Below are 20,285 nucleotides of genomic sequence, written 5' to 3' on the forward strand. Positions count from 1 at the left end.
CCCGTTCCCATCCCGCTCCCATCCCGTTCCCGTTCCCATCCCGTTCCCATCCCGCTCCCGTTCCCATCGCGGTCCTCCGGGCGCTATCCCGGCAGTCCCCGCGCAGTCGCTCGGCTCTCCGTCTCGGTGGTGCGGGCGGGGCGCGCTGGGGGCAGCGGGAGGCTGAGGCCGCGGGGCCGCCGGGGAAGGAAGGTGAGCTGGGAGGGTCCTGGCTGGGCAGGGGACACTGACCCTCCTCTTCATCCTCCTCCTCTGCCCCCATCCCCTCCGCGGCCCCGGGACGGGGCGCTCCGGGCCGTGTGCGCGGCTGGAAGGGTGCGGGGCAGTGAGCTGGGAGGGGACTGGGGTGAACTGGGGATGGAGGGGTGTTTAGGGGTTTGGGGCGCTTGGGGAGGCGGGGATTTGGGGATGTGCGGGGGTGTGTGTGTTGGGATGGATATGGGATTTGGGGGTTCCTTGGGCTGCCTGATGGGGTGTGGGTGCTGATGGACAGAGCTGGGATGTTGGGGGTGTGCGGACCGGGTGGGAGTGGTCAGGGGATCTGTGTGTTGGGGTTGGGATGCCATGGCATGGATATGGCATTTGGGGGTTCCTTAGGGTGCTTCAGGGGTAGAGGAGGAGGACGAGGCTTGGGACTCTAAGCGATGTGGGTTGGGCTGGGGGTGGCTTGGGGTGAGCAGGGATAACGGGAGGGTTTGGGACCTGTGGGATGGGAGTAAGATTGGGGATGTCTGAGTGCTTGAGGGGTGTGTGGAAGGCCTTGTCAGCACAAAGCAGAGCCCTGAGTGGAGGCATGGGTGTGTTTGCTTCCAAGGTGTCCAGGTGTATTGAGGAGTGTGGGGAGGAGGTTCATTTGGGGATTTGAGGATGCTTGGTGTGAGTAGGATGTAGTTGTGTACAATGTGAGTGGAACAGGATGGATGTGGGATGGGTGACAAGGGCTGGTGAAGGTACAGGGATGAGCTGGTGGGCTTGGGGAGGCTTCAGGGCTCAGGTGGATGGGGTGGGTGAATATTTGGGAGCAGGTAAGGTGCCTGGTGTTTCTGAGAGATGAAGGTGGGGCAGAGCTTTAGAGCATCACAGAGTTGCCCCAGTGTGATTTGGGCAGGGGTTTGGAGGATTGTTGGGACAGTGGGATTGATGTGGGAGCTGAATGCTGGGCTTGGAGGCGTGTTGTGTGCTTTATTTCTGGTAATTCACATGAGCATGTGCAGACAGGAGATCTGTGATGGTAAGGGTTTTCCACATGCTTCCCCTTGGGGATAAGAGTAAGCCTGTAGGATTTATAGGAGCCTAAAAGCTCTGGATATGCGCAAATCCTGTGTTAAATTTTGAGACAGCAGCATGTTTTCAGATTGCTTTTGCTCACTGCTCAGTCTGGAGAGTGGCTCTGGTTGTGCTGTGGCTCTGGGGTGTCTGCAGCTGGTCAGCACTGCTGGGGGCATGCAGGGAGAGAGCTGGGAAGGATCAGGGGAATAATGGTGCCATCTTGGAAGATGAGAAACTTAACAGCGTTTTGGATTTGCTTTTTTATATACCTGAGCAGGTAAAATCCACTTTGTGATCCCCCAGGGATGTGATAAATCTCCCTCATGAGCCACATCCTTGTTGGTTGAGATCCAAAGCAACACTGGAGCTGCAGCTCAAGTTTTGTGTTTGGTTGAGTCAACCTGAGTCTCTTTCATGTTCTGCCATCCCTGGAGCTGTCCAGGACTCCCTCTGCAGATCACCTGCCTGAGGAAAGATGCTTTGGTGTAATGGTTGTGGTTATGTATCACATGTCCAAAAAACTTCACTTTCTGCTTCAGGACTGTGGTAACATTCACTAAAGCTTTTGGCTCTTCCTTCAGCAGGAAGGCCAGAGCTGGACAAAACAGCTGGATGCTGTTGGGTTTGAGGCTGGACACTTCTAGGGGGCAGGGAAATGTGGCTCTGAATGGGGAGAGAAGGTGAAAGCTTGAGAGAAACCCTGGTAACATTTTTTGTGAGTGTTGTGCCATTCTGGCATGGAAACCTTCTGCTTTTGATGGTGAGATAATTTCTGAAAGAATCAGGTTTTTAACATGATTCGCCTCATGAACTCTGCACTGGTTTGCATTTGCTTTCACAGCCTTTTGAGCAGATTGTTTCCTAAGTCCAGGCAATAAAGCAGCAGTTTGTTGAGCATTTGGAGTGGTGTGGCCTGGCGAGTTGGGTGTAATCTGCTTACCCAGAGGAGTTTGCGTAACAGCACAGTAAAGTGCAGCAGATCTGATTGAGGCTGCCTTGATAATCCCTGCACAGCCACTGGAGAGAGTTGGCTGCTCCTTAGGAGCTGAGGGAAGGAGGAATTGTGCTTCAGGTCACTTAGCTACACTGAGGAATTGTTTGTCCTGAGATTGGGGCTGTTAATGTGAGTCTTGCACTAAGCAGTTTTATTCTGAAGTGTTGTTAGACACACTGGTGCTTCAAGTAGTGAAAAAACAACTTCGTTCACTTCAGTCATAAATTATGACTTGTTCTTCTGAAACAATTGCTTGAAATACTCCCCAAGTTCAGCTTTGAGCCAGCAAAACAGGTGGTCTGCCAGTAAAACAGGTGGGCTGATGCTGGCGTGATGTTATCGATTGTGAGTGCTGCAAAGTTTAATATTGCTGAATCCAAAGCCTTGAGAGCATTGCCCGAGCTCAGAGCCAAGGTCAAAGAGCTGCCACGTACAGCCAGCTGCAGATCTTTGGGCTGCTGCTGGTGTGCAAACAGAGAGGCTGGAGGAGGAAAGGGCAGCCAGAGTGACACAGTGACAGCATTGAGTCACCCGGTTAAATGCACACCTTGATCAGTGCAGCAAGTTGTGATACTTTGTGCTTGGTCACAGGTGACGTGGCAAAACTGGCCTGCAAGTGGTTAAAATCCCAGGGGAAGTGACATTCGTGGCTGTCACTTGCCAGAACAGCTCTGAACATCATCTGATGGGCAAGTAGCAAGGGCTGGTGCCAGAGGAAAAGGAAAACCCAAAGCCTTGTTGGGAGCATTGGCTGAGCAAGGAGTGTGGACTCATTTCTCCAGGGAAGTCTGGCACTTCATTTGGAAGGTTGCCTGGTGGACACTTGATCTTTCTTTCCCAGACCAAAGGATCCCTCTGATGGGCAGCTGATACTCAGTGACAGCCTTAGGCACTGCAGCAGGAAGGTTTGTATGTCTTGGAAAGTTGGAAAACTCTCTAACTGTAGGGGATGTTATCCTTGGTGGTTAATAAAATATATGTATGTTTAAGTTTAAACTCTTGATGTTAGTGGCACAGGGAGCTGAATAATTTCATAGGCTAGGTAGGTTTTAGAAAATGTTTTTGATTCCTAAGTTTGGTGCTTTTTCATTTTCTTGATCATCTTCTGGCTGTTTTGGAGTTATTTTGGAGCTAAGCTTCATCAGCATTGCCAGCTCTTCACCCTAAACCTGTGATGTTCTGAGCAGCTGTGCTTAAAAGTTGGCTGTGTTAAAGTTAATATTTCTGTTCAAATTAATATTTTTTGGATTTATTTCACTTTTATGTAAAAGTTTTCTGCACTATTTCTTTGGTGGCTACGAGCACAACACATTGATTGATGAGATGTTTAGCTGATTTATGATAATCATGATTAGTGTTGAAATTCCTTTTGATGTGTGTTGAAGTTTGTGAGTTTAGTTTGCTTTTACAACTTAAATGACAACTGGAAGAGAACTGTGAGAGGGATTATAGGAAAAAAACCACATCTAATTCTTTAATCTCTGTTTGAAAAGTTCAAGATAACACTTCTCAAGAGATGTCTGATCTTCTGTAGTTTTAGTCTGCTTTTCTAAGGAAACAAGTCTTGTGCCATTGTGCTTTCTGCTAATTCCTCTGATAATTATCCCCTGATAATTGCAGTCACTTTAACCTGCTGGCACCTTGGACAGAGGGATTGTTCCCACAACTTGGGTGGGAATGATTCCTGTGGGGCAGAAATGAGACCTGGGGTAGAAATGAGAAATGCTGCCTGTGGCAAGAACTCAACCCTTATCAGACATCAGAGCAGCTCCAAGGCAGGAGAGCTTGTGCCTGAAATAGAAAAGGTTTTGCTCGCTGGACTTCTTAGACAAGAAAAGCTGGTCCTGGTGAGCCACATTTCAAAGGCACTTTGAGCATCCTAATGAATGGTGTGATACAAGGCTGGTCAAAGCAGTTGTTCTCTCTATCAAAAGTTTGAGTTCACAGTGTGATTTTGTTTCTTTCCTTTTATTTCCTTAATGCTTTATTTATGTAGTTTGCCTGAAGCCAAGTCAATGCCTTTGGTTTTCCTTTTTTCCCATTTTTTCCCCTTGACTTGTTTGTGGTAATCTCTTCAAATCTGCTGATTTAGAACTGTTATTTTACAGGGATAACTTTAAAAAAATTATGATTGGGACCTCACAAATATTTCACATATCATTCCATAATGTCTTTGAATGAGTCTAGAAATGAATATATTGAATAAGAAAATGAATTGTTAGTTTTCCTTCTGGCAAAGTACTTCCTAGAATATGTTTATCCACTTCACAGGAGATCTGATGGTAAACACACATGTAAATACAGGCAATTAATCAGTTTTTTATACTAATTCTTAATTAGATCATTCTGGTTCTCTTTCAGAGATGATGTGAAGTGCTGTTAGTCCTCTGACACCGTGTCCTGGATCCTCATGGTATGTCTGAAGGACACATCTCTGCATGCTCTGAATGTGCCAGGTGAATCCCAAGAATAACTTTCCACGGCAGTTTGTGACCTCTTAAAGAGGAAGAAGTCAAGAGAGGGCAACTTTTATTCTATATTTAGCCCTAGGTGAGTCTGTAAAAAGAGCCTGACGGGCTCTAGCCTAAAATTTATTTTTGGATTTGTGTGTTACATGAAAAAATAAAGAGCTGCCATGCTCAGGCAGCCTTTTGTAACTCCAGTGAAGATGCAGCACTTCAGTGGGGCTTAGGCAGCTTCCAGAAACACCTGTAAGAACTTTAGTCAGCATTTCTGAGGCTTTGGGTAAAGCAGAAGAAGGGGAAACAAGAATATTTTTCAAGTTGATGATTCCCCTGCCTCATCTTCTAATCTGAGAGGCAAAAATTGGACAGAGGCACGAGCTTTGAGAACAGTTTGGTTGCCTTTCAATAGCAGAAGTGTCACCAGAGCTGCTCTTCACTTCCAGTGGTGAATAAAATCTCATCCTGACGTATTCCTGCCTGGAATTTCGGATTTAACCGAACTCAACCTTCCATTTTCAGGTTGTCCTCATGAATACTCCCGTGGAGAATGTCCCTGATCTTCTTTGCCTGTGTGGTGAGGGTGAGGGATGGACTTCCCCTCTCAGCCTCCACAGATTTCCATCTCAACCAGGACTTTCTGGAGTGCAGGAAGAGATTGAAGGCGTTGTCCTCGATCCTGGCGCGGTATCCAAGCAGGGGCACAGCAAAAGGACATAACCTGAGCATCCAGTGAGTCCCTGCTCTGCTTTGCTTGGGGTTTTTGGCTTCAATTTTTGGAATCATGCTCTTGGGGATTAGCTGAACTCTGGGTATGGTCTGTAGTGGCTAATTCCAGTTTGAAATCCCACAGTGCTTGTCTGGGTTGTGAACTCCAAGGGTTTTGAAAGCTTATTCCTCAGTTCTTGCTCAGTGTAGTGAGCATCAGCTTAGTCATGTATTTGTATGTATTGGTGTATTGATAGATTGTATTTTATATATTACATTTATATAAATATACTTACACAACTGTTATTTATTTTATGCTATATTTGTACATATTTCATTGTTTTTATACACATACATTTATATATATACATTTGTACATATACACCTATATGCATATACATATCTACATATGCATATTTACACTATATTATACATATTTAGCTGCATGTTTGTATATATTTCTTATTTATATATATTTCTTATTTATATATATCTTATTTATATATATTTTGCTCATGTTAATTTTCATTTTGTGTAGCAAAGCCTCCTGCTCAATGGGCAGTGCTTGTTATTATTAGGAATTGGAGCATTATGGATTTCTACAAATCCCTTTAAGAGGATGTCCAAATGCTTGGAATAACTTAGTTGAGGAGCAGAAGTTTATTAAAGAAATGACAGAGAAAGAAATGAAGACATTTATTTAAATGTTCAACTATTTAAAAGCTAAAACTAAGCCTCCCTCTTTGGGGGAGTGGGGGAAGCTAAAAAATACATGAATTTACACTGAAACAGCTGGAAAATCAGAGATCTTCATCTCAATTCCTCTTCACTCAAAAGCAAACTCGATGCCAACAAGTGCTGCTGGTTTAATCTTTTGGGCTCTGTGCAGAAGCAGCTCTGCCCTGGCTCTGGAATGAGAGCAGTGCAAATGGATATGTGGCAAAAAGGCCATAAATTATGGCCAACTTGGAAAAGGTGGTTTGAGGCAGGCATGGTGTTGATCCCCAGCCCTGAGCTGGGAGCAGCAGGAATTTGGGGAAGCTACCCAGTGCAACTGGGCTGGCAGAGCCAAGCCAAACTGTAAATCCCAACTCCACAGTAGAGCAAGTGAATGAAAATATGGTGAAATACAAACCGCGAGCGTGAAATTAGGTTGGGATGAAAGATAGGAATAGAAGAAAAGAGACAAATTGTTCAGTTTCAAAATTTGGGAGTTAAACTGATTTACTGCTGACAAATGGCTGGGCTGTAAGGGAAGATAGCCCTGATAATTTTCCTGGAAGGTTTTGGACCATCTATAAGTGAAAACTTGTGCATAAATGCAGCTTCAGTGGTGGAGGAATCCCTTTTAGAGTAGAATTTTTATTGTGCTGTTTCTGTTACAAACTCATTTGTTACAGATGATGTAGCAGTAAGTGTTTGAAAATCTTGGGTTGTGCAAATTAACCAATATCTGTTGCTGTTAATGTGATGTTGCCATGTTCAAGGGGATTAAGAAATCCATCTGCTTCCTGGGAACAAGCTTCCTTGCTTTTACTTTTTTTCTGCATTTTCTTTCAAAATTGGTTTTCTGGCCATCTTGGTTTTTATTAATGTGATTTAAAGCCAGCCTGGGAGAATAATGTCCTCGATTTGTACTGATGCACCAATTTAATAAAGTCTGTGTTGTGATCTTCACTGTGCTCAGGCATCCTGGATGAGTTAGAAATAAATACTTGTCTAAGAATAAATAGATCTACAGGCATTGCAGGACTTCGACAACAACCAAAATTACATTTTTTGCAGTCTGCTCTCTCAGCTCAGTCTGTACTTTGTGTTTTGACAGAAAGCACAGCTTCATCCTCACGTTCAGCAGGACTTTCACCTTTTTATATTGATGTGACTCTTTTCATTTCTATTTCAGTTTCCTTTCTTCTGGGGATATTGCCTGCATGGCAATCTGTTCCAGCAGCTACTCAACCATCATGGCCTTCTGCTTCCTGGAAGAGCTTCGGTGGGAATTTGCTGCTTCCTACGACACAAGGAGCATCAATTTAGCTTCCAGACCATATGTTTTTATTGAATTTGGTTTGTAACTTTGTTCTCTAATGGTAAAAATCCTCTGTCTGCCAAATTGATGGTGTTAAACATCTCCTGACCAAAGCCTGATGATAAAAGTGTCTCTGGGTGTGCCTTTGCCTGCATGTGGAGGAGGAGGGGGAGATCTTAATGCCCTAAACTATTGGAATATTTGGTTTATAGGTCCTGAGAGTTCATCTATTATGAACAAGATGCTGTGGTGATTGATGAACAAGCAGAGAGGAAAAAAGAAATTGATATCTCAGACACTTTCTAACTTAATTTAAAAAATTCTGATGAGTGGAGACAGATGAGAACAGGAAAAAAGGGAGACAGAATAGATTATTATGGGCAGTTTTATTTCTGGCATGACTTGGACTCATAATACTTCAGACCCATGCCCAGTGGTTCTTTTTTAACCTGATATAATTTGTTTTCTTGCCAAGTAGCAGCTGCTCTACTGAACCTCACACCTTTGACAGACACAATTCCCTTGCAGTGAGAAACTTTTCTGGAAAAGGATAATATCCTGCAGTGGGTTTGCACACTCCTGTCCAGATTTCAGTAATAGTGTTAAACTCAGGCTTAAAAGATTGAGAAATTCATCAGGAAAGCTTCTTACAGAGCCATCTTGGATTTTGGGTGAATTCCCTGCAGGGCACATTACAGCCAGGATGTAATTGAGATCCACATTACTCCTTTGTTTTTTAACTTGAGTAGGAGTTGGGGAATTTCCGGCCTCATTTAATTGCATAAAGCTTATTTTTTAAAGAAAAAATACATTTTTAAAGTACTTTTTACTGTCATACTTTATTAAGTTACTGGGTGCAAAATACTGCTGTGTGGTTATTTATTTATTAATTTAATCACCCTCTTTCCTGTGTTTGGATCTAAGATGCACTTGATGCCTGAGATCTTAACCTTTTGTCTGGTAGTTGCATATAACTTTTATTGTTATTTAGATTAGATATTGGGAAGAAATTCTTCCCTGTGAGGGTGATGAGGCCCTGGGATGGATTTCCCAGAGAAGCTGTGGCTGCCCCTGGATCCCTGGAAGTGTCCAAGGCCAGGCTGGACAGGGCTTGGAGCAACCTGGGACAGTGGAAGGTGTCCCTGCCCATGGAACTGGATGAGATTTCAGATCCTTTCAGATACAAAATACCTAAAAGAAGTATTTTTGTTCCCAAACCAGCAGTGGAATTTCACACCAAAACCAATAAGAAACGAAGGAATGAAAACCAACCAGGACAATGGCATGATACGATAAACAATCCCCTTAACAAAGCTTTAATAACATTCAGGATTAATTAAGTAAACCCTTTTCCAGAGGTGATTGCAGCAGGTTTTCCTGTTGTTGCAGATAACATCATCCAGAAGGTGAAACACCATTTCAACAGCAGCCGTGGCTCTGGGGCCAAGGCCAGGTGGCAGCAGGTGGAGGAGGAGCTGCGGTTGCAGCCCCCAGTGCAGCTGCAGCTGGAGACCACCGAGCTGCTCAATGGGCTCAGCAACGGAGGGCATGCAGCAGGCCATGTGGAGGTTGGTAAGTTGCTACTACACGAGGTGACAGGAGGTTTCCTCACCCTCAGCCTGCACAGCAACACAGAGGAGTTCCTTTGGTACTGAGAAATGCATGTGGATTAAACCAAAAAGGGCTTTTTCTGCATAGTAAACAACATATGGGCTTTGCGTTGCAGCAGAGCTTTAGGTGCTGCTGTGGACTCTTTTTCCAGCCTTGCATCAGTTTCTCTGTATGGAAAATATAGACTGGGCTTGGTATGTTCCATTCTCTTAATTCTCTTTAAATTCTCTTCTTTTTAAATCCTACTTTGTTAAATTTCTAGAGAAGCTCCACTGATTCACTGCCTGTTGCAAACTCATAATGAAAGATCTGTAATTACAGTCTGAATGAGTTTCTTCAGCCTTGAGGGAAGAAAAGATGAGAAGAATATGAGCTGAGGGTAAAACTCTTCTTCCCAGATTGTCTGGCTGGAGTTGTTCTCCTATCTTTGCTTTTTCCTTTTACCTTTTTTTTTTAAATGTAATGCATTTGATTAAAATTCTGAAAGAGGATTTGTGTATCTATATAAACAACACAGAGGCTTGACAGGAGACTTGCAACAAAACCTGACATTTTACCTGCTTTTGAAGTACCAACCTCAACTTCTTTGTTATAAAAATAGCACATCTTACTTGGGTTTCAGTTGCATAGTCAAGGTCCTGCCTACCTCCTCCACAAATGAAATCATAGAATTATTTTTGTTGTAAAAAACTTTTAAGATCATTGAGTCCAACCAGAAACCAAACCCTGCCAAGTCCACCACTAAAGCTTTCCCTATTTTAATCCTATTAGCAAGGTGGTTTAAATGCAGCTGGAGTACCATGAGCTTGTATTTCCTTTTTTTTTTTTGTTGTTGTTCTTGGCTTATGAAACACTAATAAAATTAAGCTCCAATTGCTCAATCTTATTGTTTGTGATAGATGAGCTGGAATCTAATTTGACATAGGTATTTTAAATTAGAGTATAGAAGGGCACTGGCCAGGAGGAATTAAAAATAGAATGGAAACCACTATATTTGCCAGTCAGATTTGTGAGTGCTCCTCAGAACTGTGCTTGAAGGTTAAATCTTTTCATGTTGTGACAGGGCTTAGAAATTCTTTGCACTTTTTTTTTTTTTTTTAAATTTTGAACAGCTTTTTGAACAGCCAGTAAAATTTGTGATCTAGTCTGTGTCCACAGATGAGAAATATATTTTCAGTTCTCCCTGATCCCTAATTGCTTTCCTTTACTTTCCATCTGGCTTTTTATTTCTGGCTGTTCTCTCTGGTCTAACCCAAATACTCTTGCAGATTGTTCTGCCTTTATTTTAAGGCTCATGTTTATGATCATCTGTTTGCCTCCACTGGAGTCAGCTTTCCTGGCTTATGTCTCTCTGCTCTCATCATTCCCTACCAGCTGAATCCCACTTTGCTGCTCTAAGTTTAGCTGTGTGCACAGTGTTTGTTCCATATTAATGTTATTTATATGATGGCTCTGCTCTGCAAGAGGCTGTTTGAAATGCTGGGGCTGCAGGAGAGCAGGATTTAATTGTGTCTGCATTCCCCAGTGCAGATTGATCGATCCAGGGATGATCCAAACATCCCTCTCCTCACATGGCTGGGGCTGCTCCTGGCCTCTTTGGAGCAGGGTGAGCTCATCCTCTGGCTCTTCAGCTTGGTGTGAAAAGGGTCAGGAAAGTCAGAGCAGTTTTGTCCCTGTCAGTATTTATGAGAAGAAAAGATTTTTCTTTTCTTTTTCCCTTTCTGCTGTTTGTTCCTTCCTTTGTTAACTAAACCCAGCCCAGCTCTGGCTAGAAAACCACTTTTTTTGTACCCTTGATCAAAACCTACACAGCCCTGGCTGCTGCTGCAGAGCCTCGCTTGTGTCACAGTGTGGGCACAGCTGGTGGTGCTCCAGGGGACATGGGGACTCTGAGGAGCTTTCTGGGAAGAGGGAGACTTTTCACATCACAACTGCTGTGGGAAGCAGCAGAACAACTTGTGCCACTCGTCTTGTGAGTGAGCTGGTAAATCCTGCAGCTCCCCTTGATGAATGTCCTTAATCTTTTATAAGTGCTCAGGGAGTCCTTCAGAGGCCTTTTCAAGTGTTTTTTTTTTTTTTTTGAAGCTGTCTCACTCTCTGCCTTTTGTGTGCTTGTATTTCAGTTTAAACTGTTCAATTGTGATCTCATGTCTCGCTCCTGGCGCTCTTTCTGCGGAGCTTTGACTGACTCACTGTCCACCCTGGTGCTGTGCCTGGAGGAGGCAGATCAGAGCTGCTGCAGACTCTGCTGTTTGCCTCCAGTGAAATGGCCAGAGGCCTCTGCCAGCAAATCTTTTTCTGGGCAGAGGTTTCAATTTCTTCACTGAGTGAGGGTGTTTGCACAGAGTTGTTGGGTGCATGTTCAAACCTGCTGGTGCTTTTTGCCTGCCTGGGTGCTGCATCACCCACAGCTCCCAGAGTGTTTCTGTGGGCATCTTGTGCTCTGAAGTGCACAGCTTCTGTGCTTGAAGAGTCTGATCATTTTGAAACCTAGTTAGTGTTTATTTGTGCTTGTGCAGAGTTGTGGTGTCTTGGACTAAGGGTGTTTGTGCTCTGCTGTTCCCTTATTTAATGTAATAGGTCATTCTACTGTGAAATCCTCTTTATAAGAATATGACTGAAGTCACCTAAGGAAGTGTAATAATTTTTCCTTAGGAGGACCCGTCTCACCTCTCTGCAATTTTAGTTTGTGAGTTAAACCTCAGAGTTTAAGAGCAGAACTAAATCTCTGCAGCAAACCATCTCAGGACCAGTTTTCACAGAATCTGAACCCTGAACAACTGGATGTTTTAATCTCCCCTGCATCTGTGACAGCAATTCTTTTTATCCTCCTGGACTGAAAAAATGTAACTTTTACATAATATTTCACGCTGCAGAAGCAATATATTGAGACCTACATTGTTCTTCCCTAGGGACTGGGAACTCTTGGCATGTGTAGTTTTCAGGATCCTGCTCAATGAATTACACTTTTGCTTGATAATTATAATTTGTTTGAGAGGCATTTTGTGCCTCTGAAGTAAACCTGAGAATCTGAAGAGAAGAAACAGGCTTTATTAGGAAATTTCTGTGGGGGAGTTGTACATATATATAGCTGCAACATTATTTAATTCATCAAAAGTAGACATAGCAGGAAAAATTAGTAGGAAGCTGAATTCTGGGGTCAGTGAATAAATAAAAGAATCTGCTACAAGTTCTTTTAAAATATCACTGTGTTGCAAAAGAAAAGCCAAATTGCCTTTGATGACAGAGTAACTCACACCATTGTGACTATAATATCCAGTAAAGCTCCCTAAAGTGACACATATCAAATGGAGTTAATACAGTTCCTTTTGCAGTTGCTTTGGAGCTGAAATTATGGGTGTGTGAGAGCATGCCAGACAAATTAATTACAGAGACACAGACGAAAGGTACTTTACATCCCTATATTAATTTGGCACCAAAGCTTTTTACATCCATCTGTCAAAATCTCTCTGAAAGGGGAAGGCAGGAGTATTTTCCTCTCTGAAACCTTGGGGTGGCTGTTGTGGTGTTTTAGCTGCCACTGAAATGAAGCCAGAGGTGCAGTTTATCCATCTGGATATATCTGGACTGAGGGAGAAGATCCTGAGGGTTGAATAGTTTTCTTGAGGGCTCATTGATTCTGTTGTGTCTTGGGGATGTTGGTGCAGGAGAAGATCTGGATTTTGGTATCTGAGCTGCAAATTGTCATTTTTTATTAAGCTGACAGTGTCCTACTTGTGGTGATCCAAGGGCAGGGATGAAATGTAGGTGAGTATCAAGGTGTGGAGTCTGTTGTTGAACAAGAGAGGGAAAACTGTAGGTGGGCTTTGCAACAACCCTGAATTAGAGGCAGCAGGTTCCAAAGCTAAACACACATTTATAATAATTGCTCTGACCTTAATTAGGTGTGTATCAATGAGATTATCCTGAGGAATTGCTGCTCAGCGCTGTGGGTGTTACATAGTAGCAGAGAAGGTGAGGAAGGAAGGAAGCAGATAATCCCCTACCTGTGAAATGTGGGCAGCCTGAGCCCTCAAACTGCCAGTGGGAAGAAACACCTTAATTACTGCTTAAGGAGGAGATGAATGGCTGTCTTGCAGTGATGGGTGGCTGAAATCTAAGCTCTTTCCCAGACCTTTGGGTGGTGAAAGCCTCTGGCTTTTCTGCTGACCTGTGAGGAGTGCTGAGCATCCTCATCTGCAGTAATAAACAAGAAATGATCTATGTGCACCACGAGAGAAGACATTAATGCCAAATAGGTCAAGAAAAATTCTGTTGCTGACCTGTTTGAAAAATACTTCAGAGCTCTTCCTGTTTTCTGGATGGGTGAAGAGCTGAGCACTGTAATGCAACAAAAATAAAAAAAAAAGGGGATCTGTTTATTATCATTCTCCCCTGAGCATGAAAGGTTTTGAAAGTGTTTAAAACCCACATAAGGTAATTGGTGTTGTTTCCTGTGAAAAGATTGAAAGTAGCAATGCAAACTTTCACTAATGTCTGGTTTTGATTTCTTTTTAAGTCCCCACCTACAGAATGCAGCCTGTGACCCCCCTGGGGATTCTGTCACTTGTGCTGAACATCATGTGTGGAGCTCTGAACCTCATCCGAGGAGTTCACCTGGCAGAATACTCCTTTCAGGTAACCCTGATTGCACTCAGACCTGAGAAGGAGTCAAAGGCACAGAGTTTTTGGGTCACCAATTCAAAGGTGGCTGTCGTGCCCCTTAGCAGAGCAGACATCTTTCCACAAGAAGTGTTTTGTTTCTCCAGGAAATGTGCAGTTGGTAACTCACCTGCTGCACCTTGGGTATTTCACTGTACATAGCAACATTTTGCATTTTATTGTGTTCTAGGGAAGTTTAAATTTTGAGAAATACTTCATTCTTACCAGCCTGGCTGTAATTTTTTTCTTCCTTGCCTGTATTTTATTTTAGATCCTCTTCTGTAATTATTTTTTTTTAACAAACATGAGACTGTGAACAACTTTAAAGAAGGAAAAAGAAAAGTGTCCTGATTGTATCCTGACAGTTTTATTTAGCAGGAACTGTCACATAAGCCTCAGTTCTTGGTGTCTTATTCAGTGATATTGATCTTGGTGTTTAACACTGTTACAGTCAATCAACATAAACTGGGATAAGAGGTTCTTGACTATATTTATAATGTTCTCAAATATCAAGCAGCACTTGCTAAAAACTGTGCCTGACGTAGTTGTCACTTCTTTTAATCCCAACAGGAGGACCATGAAGGAATTGGAAATGTGATAGCTTTTTTTCTACCTTTTCTAGCCTGTGTTTTTCAGGTATGTTAACTGTAACTATTTTTTTTCTGAATATTTTGTTATTATAATCCACAAGACATTGATATTTTTAGCTGATCAGTGGTTTTTAATGTCCTACTGAGGTGATTCCACTGGTTTATTCCATTGAAGTGGCACAAAAGCAGTTCAAGGCACATCTTGATCCTTGGAAAATTACAGCTGCAAGCTTTTCCACTGCTTGCATGTTTTAAAATGTCACATGGGTCTGAGTGTGATGGATAAATGCCATCCCAAAGGTGGTTTATTCCCAAAGGGATGGACACCAAATCTTCCTGTCTTAGTGATGGGTTTTTCTAGCATGACCACCTTGAAGACTGAGCAAATACTGGACAGCAACATGATTGAAAATGGTCTAATTTACATTAAAAATTACACTGAACACTGGTGGTTCCTTAGATTTTTTCTACCATGGGGTTATTTTCTCTGACCTTACACAGAAGACTTCAAATGAGGAAGATACAACATACTCCAAATGGGTTTTTCTGGAAAGGCTTCTTGAATTCCTAAACCAAGGCTCCACAACCTTTAACTTGAGGGCAATATGTTGCTGGAAAATGTTCAGTTTTTAGCTTTGCATTGCAGGAAGCTGCTGCAGTTGGGTTCTGAGGAATAACATTAATGCCTACAGTGTATTCATTGGATAATGATTTGAGGAGAACTGTCTGCAGACAATGATGTATTTATGGGGTTATGTATTGTATTATGATACAATTTAGTGTCTTTCAGCCTTCTTACACTCTCACAGCAGAGCTTTAAGGTGAATATATTAGATCTATTTGATTCATTTAGATCTAAATACTCAATGTAAGTTGTTTTTCACAAAGAAAGGCTCTGTGCTGCTTGTTTCCCTATGAATACCTGAAGCCAGGGAAGCTGAATAAAGGATAGTTCTCCCTTCTCCTTCTGATTTATAGCAGGCACCTTCCCAAAATGCTTGTGCCCAAATTGCAATGCTTTCCACGTGCTGACCTCTGCCTGCAGCATCAGCACAGTTGGAAGTTGTGACCTGAGGTGAGAAAGGCTGATCTGTCACTGCCTGAGGGGAAAAAAGTGACTCCTCTGTCAGCACTGGGGGCTTTCCGTTTTCTCCTGTGAGGTTTTCACTCTTCACATGCTCAGCAGATGAATTCCAGCTGTCCCAGGCAGCAATTCCCAGCAGGATCCCTGCTTTTGTGCAGAGTTCAGTGCTAACTCTCCCTCTCTGGTCCTTTTGCAGTGCTACCTGTACCTCTTCTACAGCTCCACCAGGAAGGTGAAGACATTTGTGCTCCTGCTCTGTGTCTGCTCATGCAACATCTACTTGTATGGATTGCGGAACCTCTGGCAAATCTCCTTCCACATAGGAGTGGCTTCTCTTTCTTCTTATCAGATCCTGACAAGGCAGCTCCTGGAGAAGCAGCCTGACTGTGGTGTATGAAAAAAAAAAAACCAAACTTGGGGTTTGCTACTCTATTTTTACAGCTCTTTTTTTGTATTCACCTGGCCAAAAAATAGCTCCCAGTGTTTTTTAACCATCCGTGGCAATGGTTATTGTAAGGAGAACAGTTCCAGGCAACTTGGGATAAGTAGGATACTGGAATTATGTCCAACACACAGCAAGGGGTGCAGCTGTACTTAACAGGGCAGAGCTTGTCAGGTGTCACCAACAGATGGAAGTTCTTACCATCAACAGGCTTTTCCTCCTTGACTGCCACCATCCAGACAGCATTTTGCCATTTGTCTTACTGGCTTTGTGACAGCTTGGCAGGTCAGTGTTGCCCTGCTGCTGCCAATCCTCAAACTGTGTAGTAGAATGAAGGTAAAGTGACAGGTAACAGTTTTGTCTCTAGAATCTAAGCGTCAAGATTCTTGATAAATGCGAGTAAAAGAGTTTGCTGTAATTGGGTGAGTTCAGTGTCAGTGGGAAAAATGGTCAGGGTGAGCTTCAGGATCATTTTTCTAGGCTTGGAAGGACAGGAAAAGGCTGTGGCTGTTTTATAAACCATAAAGTCTATAAATATCTCCTTGGCTGAGCAGCACATTGCAGTTAAGTGTGTGCTCAGGGGTTAATTGCAAATATGCTTGGGGCAGCAGAAAATAATCCAAGTGGGTGTAAGTGATCTGTCAGCTCCTGTGGCCTTTGTTTCCTTGGCTAAGGTCACTTTTAGGATAAGGGCAATTCCATGTTTGCTTGGCCTGTATGGATAATAAATCTTCCAAGCCTACTTATGGCAGGCCATTGACTCCTTGACTTTTTTTAAAAAAGTGAGTAGCTGGTGAGTAGAAATCCATTTCCAGGAATGGACAGCAAGAGCAGGTTCTCTTTGTTCTGTTTTATAAAATACCTGTAGAGTTAATGGTGGTGAGTTCTTACACTGAGTTTCTGAGTGTACACTGTGGAGTAGGGGAACAGAGCTGGAATTCCCAACCTCTGCTGCTCTGGGTGTTCTGCTCTCTCATGGATCAAGGTGCACATGGGCATTTTAGGGCATAGATGAATACTTTAGGCTGGCTGTTAAAAAAGTGCATAGCAGTTTGATGCAGCTGTGCTTGAAGGGTTGTAGAGATTCAAACTGAGATGCAGAGGACAGTAGGTTCTCCAGTAGGTGTTGTTGTGGAATTATGGTCCTAAAATTTCCTTTTATGTTTTTCTTTCTGGTCCTCTTCATTTCTTTCACCAAAGATTTATTTTACCTCTCACATAGTCTCTACCTCTGGTTGCAAAGAGGTTAACACGCAGCAGAGTTGTCTTTTTTGCAGGAGCACTTGACAAAATCCCTTTCTTGTATCTCAGTGAATTTTCCTGGAATCTCAGGATGCAAACACGAGTATCAGACGAGAAATTTGTGGTGCTGTACCTTGGAAACACTTCTGGATGCAGCTGACTGCAGCAACAGCATCCCCAGGCAGCCCATTACAACCTGGAGTTTCTAGGACGTCAGGGGACTTAGTGCCAGAGCTTTTCCCACTAGGAAAATGTAGATATTTCTTTTTTATTGCACTTACTGTAACAGCAACATAATAAAAACCTCCAAACTATGAGGAACAGTCTGATAGGAATGATGGAGGAATATTTTAGCCAGGCATTTAAGGACACAGCTGTGTCCAGAGCTGTGTGCCAGAAGGGAAAAGTTTTCTGTTACAAGGGAATGGATTAAAGCTGTTTGTCTGTCATTATCCCAGTTTTGTGTCAGAGTGCAAGTGGAGAAATGAAGCCAGAATTCAACCATTGTCCTTAAGACACTGGGATGACCTCACAGATGTGAGAGGTTTTGTACTCTGAGTTTCCAGTCCCAGTTTGCCTTGGTAAGGTACTTTGGAGACTGCAGGGAACTCAGCCATGAGTTTAGATTGCAACTTAAAAAAAAAAAATTGAAAAAGGAACACCCCAAAAATCTGACACTAAAAATGTAGCACTGAAAGGATAATGGATCTGATAGTGTTTAACAGGAGCATAAATTGGGTGTTAACCCACTGGATTCCTATGGGGAATCATCCTGTGGGGAAAGGATGAAGCATTTTATACTACAGACAGACAAAATTTCATGAAAAGGACTTCAGGGAGAGGACCCAACTCCTGCTCCTGCTCTTTCAGCCTCACTCTGGCTACAGAGTCCAGAAGAACTTTCCTGTTTCCCTTAGGCTCAGCTAAAGCCAGCCCTGCTGTGGCCTGAGGCACACAGAGCATTTCCAGCTGGGCATTCCTCAGCTTCCTACTGAGCTGACTGGAAAAACTTCACATTCCTGATGCTTCCTGAGCATCCAGCTGCTCTGTCCTGAAACAGATCCATCCCTGAGGCAGGGGATGTCAGCCACAGCTCTGCAAATAAGGGGTAGAACAGGGTGTTTGGATAATTGTGCAATTACCAGAGTGGAGAAGGGTTAAATTCAGCTTTTATTGAATTGATTTTCCTAAAAATATTTCAGTAAAATCAAACCAAATCTTGCCTTTGGTAGATTTAGGCAGTTCTGTCTTTGCCTAAACTTATATTTTTTTTCTTCATGGATTTTTGGGGGATGTGACTGAATCATCACATCTTTTCTACCCAGTGAACAAACCTCTGGTCTGGTGTTGGTGTTGGTCTTAATCTCTTTGCAACCTTTTCCTTTCTTTCCTGTAATATGTGTAAACCATATTATGGAATCTACATGGATTAGTCTGTGTGCACTTTGTAGGTTTGAATTGGGATTCCAGGACAAGGCAGAGCACATGGAGTTTGACCTAATTTTATTTTGAATTTGGTATTTATCCCATATCCACGTGGTATTTATACAGTTAAACATTTTCTCCTGGTGAAACAGCAAGAGGAATGGAATAGTTTACATTGATCTCAGTGCTTTAAGATTTAATAAAAAGGAATGACTTGCAGTTTGAGTACATAAAATCTGACTCATAACGTGGGATTATTCCTGTATTGAATCAAATCCCCAAAGAGGAATCCATCCCTTTTTGTTCAACTTTAAACTGTTTAATGTAGTTTGAATTGCATCTTCTTAATTCTGTCAGTTTGCAGGCTAAGTCTTTTGGAAACTCTTCTCCTCACCCAGCAGCTCAGCACAAGAAAATTGGCAAAGAATAAACTTCAATAATTTCAAGATTTGGAGTGCTTAGTCACTTTATGAAGCTGATAATTCTCTGGGTTGGTTTTTTTTTTTTTCCCCTTTCTCCCAAAGACCTGTTGAGTTTGTAGAAGGTGGGCTGGTACCTTTTTAGACATTTTTGCACTGTATTAATAATTGAACCTGTGTAAATGTGTATAAAATCATTTTGCATGCATATGTATATATGTACATATATCTAATAAATGGCTTTTTTTTGTAATGGTTGTCTTCATTCAGAGCTTTGAATTTACTGATTTTATTAGAAACAAGGTTTGATCAACCATTTCATTTTTGCATCACCTTCAGTGATCCCTGTGGCCAATTCATCAGCTGAACTATATAAATGTATTTATAAATATGTGTATAGAAATTTAGTTATCCAAGCAGGAGATTGCAGGAGGCTGTGACAGAACCTCTTTATGTCTTTAACAGTTTTGTTCTGTATTTTCAGAGACTCTTAGAGGCTTTTCCTGCAAAACTTGTGCGTTGAGGTGTGTGAAATGAGATGTAACACATCCCAAAGGTGCTTTTCCAGCTGCCTGGCAGTGAGAAATGGGGATGTAGCAGTTTGCAGGTGGATTTTTAGCCTGGTGTCTTAATGAAAACAGGCCTGTTAATTAACCTGTCCCTACTAAGAGCTTGTGGACTTTTTTTTGGCAATTTCAGCCACCTTTGATAAAGGCTCTGAAGACACCAATTTAGAGCAATGACAGAAAATTCAGCTTTCCCACCACTGGGATGGGATTGGTTCATGTGTGGGAGAGATGCTTTGTGTGACAGAACTCAGAGGATTCTGCTGAATCAGGAACTAAAAAATAAAGCAAAAATCAAAGAGCTGGAAGAAATCAGGCTTGTGGAGCTACTGGTTTCTTCACATTTTTCTGTTCCCTGATTTTCCACAGGAATGACGCCTAGGTATCCAACAGTTTCAAACTGCCTCAGGGCAGGGTTAGATTAAATATTAGAAAAATCCTTTCCTATGAGGATGGTGAGGCACAGGGTGCCCAGAGAAGCTGTGGCTGCCCCTGGATCCCTGGCAGTGTCCAAGGCCAGGCTGGACAGGGCTTGGAGCAACCTGGGATAGTGGAAGGTGTCCCTTACATAGCAGGGGGTGGCACTGGATGATCTTTAATGTCCCTTCCATTCCAAACCATTCTGGGGTTCTGTGGCAAAAGCAGAACAATGCTCAGAGAGAGGGAGAAGCCTTTGGAAGGAGGGAGGCAGAGCAGGGGCTGTGCAGGGTGGGAATCAGCAGAAGCTGATGGCAGGGGAGGGAGGAGAGAGCCTCCTTCTTCTGAGGGAAGAACCTGCTCTG

The 20,285-nt window shown here is 42.8% G+C and overlaps 1 protein-coding gene across 8 annotated transcripts; it reads left to right on the top strand.

Moving 5' to 3' along the window:
- The first annotated feature begins 131 nt into the window (after nt 1-131).
- SEC22C (SEC22 homolog C, vesicle trafficking protein) lies at nt 132-19,190 on the top strand. 8 transcript variants are annotated; one of them, XM_085050141.1, is made up of 8 exons: nt 132-192; nt 4,625-4,676; nt 5,248-5,457; nt 7,337-7,500; nt 8,852-9,034; nt 13,593-13,711; nt 14,306-14,371; nt 15,606-19,190. In XM_085050141.1, exons 3-8 carry the CDS (start codon nt 5,276-5,278, stop codon nt 15,804-15,806), a joined length of 915 nt encoding a protein of 304 aa, XP_084906267.1. In that variant the 5' UTR covers nt 132-192; nt 4,625-4,676; nt 5,248-5,275; the 3' UTR covers nt 15,807-19,190. The 8 variants fall into 8 exon arrangements, with proteins under 8 accessions (XP_084906267.1, XP_084906263.1, XP_084906269.1 ...); XM_085050137.1 differs by having other exon boundaries at nt 172-192; nt 4,625-4,813; XM_085050143.1 differs by having other exon boundaries at nt 175-192; nt 4,625-4,719.
- The last annotated feature ends 1,095 nt before the right edge of the window (nt 19,191-20,285 follow it).

This window comes from Lichenostomus cassidix, chromosome 2 (assembly GCF_008360975.1).
Source record: "Lichenostomus cassidix isolate B80296 chromosome 2, HeHo_3.0, whole genome shotgun sequence".
Taxonomy (NCBI): Eukaryota; Metazoa; Chordata; class Aves; order Passeriformes; family Meliphagidae; genus Lichenostomus; species Lichenostomus cassidix.

Excerpts from the sequence above, each read along its gene's own strand:
- SEC22C (XM_085050141.1), top strand. The coding sequence starts at position 5,276 with ATGTCCCTGATCTTCTTTGCCTGTGTGGTGAGGGTGAGGGATGGACTT. Across the intron at positions 7,501-8,851 it reads ATATGTTTTTATTGAATTTG|ATAACATCATCCAGAAGGTG; the intron begins GTTTGTAACTTT and ends CTGTTGTTGCAG. Across the intron at positions 9,035-13,592 it reads AGCAGGCCATGTGGAGGTTG|TCCCCACCTACAGAATGCAG; the intron begins GTAAGTTGCTAC and ends TTTCTTTTTAAG.